Below are 1,045 nucleotides of genomic sequence, written 5' to 3'. Positions count from 1 at the left end.
TAGCTAATAACTAAATCAAAAGCTTAAAATAATCAATTCTCAATTATTAGTTTATCAATCAATAAATTTAATTTTACAATAAAACAAGAGTTAAAGTTGTGATATTCTTGCACTAGGCTATTCCTGTGCCTAAATCTTTTGCACCCTTTGCACCAATATTATTCTTTCTTTAAATATAAAAATAAATAACGAAATAAATAAATAAATATGGAGGAGAAAGGATGGTAAAAAAACGATGGCTTTTGTTAGTATTTTAGTTGTGTTGTGATGAGTAAGTAAAGAAATTCGTTATATTTTATTTGGTTAGTAAGTAAATAAGCAAGTTAGTTAGTAAATGACAAGCTGGCTTAATTAGCTAATAACTAAGTCAAAATCTCAAAATAATCAATTCTCAATTATTAGTTTATCAATCAATAAATTTAATTTTACTATAATTTAAGAGTTAAAGTTGTGATATTCTTGCACTAGGCTATTCCTGTGCCTAAATCTTTTGCACCCTATGCACCAATATTATTCTCGCTTTATATATAAGAATAAATAACGAATTAAATAAATAAATATGGAGGAGAAAGGATTGTAAAAAAACGATTGCTTTCGTTAGTATTTTAGTTGTGTTGTGATGAGTAAGTAAATAAATTCGTTATATTTTATTTGGTTAGTAAGTAAATAAGCAAGTTAGTTAGTAAATGACAAGCTGGTTTAATTAGCTAATAACTAAGTCAAAAGCTTAAAATAATCAATTCTCAATTATTAGTTTATCAATCAATAAATTTAATTTTACTATAAATCAAGAGTTAAAGTTGTGATATTCTTGCACTAGGCTATTCCTGTGCCTAAATCTTTTGCACCTTCATCACCAATATTATTGTCGCTTTATATATAAGAATAAATAACGAATTAAATAAATAAATATGGAGGAGAAAGGATTGTAAAAAAACGATGGCTTTCGTTAGTATTTTAGTTGTTTTGTGATGAGTAAGTAAAGAAATTCGTTATATTTTATTTGGTTAGTAAGTAAATAAGCAAGTTAGTTAGTAAATGACTA

General features: G+C 25.3%; 1 protein-coding gene across 1 annotated transcript; it reads right to left on the bottom strand. All coding sequences in view use genetic code 6, as the record gives it.

The window, feature by feature from the left end:
- Nucleotides 1–429: 429 nt before the first annotated feature.
- TTHERM_002653506 (transmembrane protein, putative) lies at nt 430–694 on the bottom strand (the record flags this gene model as incomplete). Its single annotated transcript, XM_012795147.1, has 1 exon — nt 430–694. A coding segment is annotated over one exon (265 nt), but the record flags the coding sequence as incomplete, so codon positions are not given.
- Nucleotides 695–1,045: the final 351 nt, after the last annotated feature.

Source organism: Tetrahymena thermophila (assembly GCF_000189635.1).
Source record: "Tetrahymena thermophila SB210 genomic scaffold scf_8255545, whole genome shotgun sequence".
Lineage (NCBI taxonomy): Eukaryota > Ciliophora > Oligohymenophorea > Hymenostomatida > Tetrahymenidae > Tetrahymena > Tetrahymena thermophila.
This window is presented reverse-complemented; position numbering and strand designations above follow the sequence as displayed.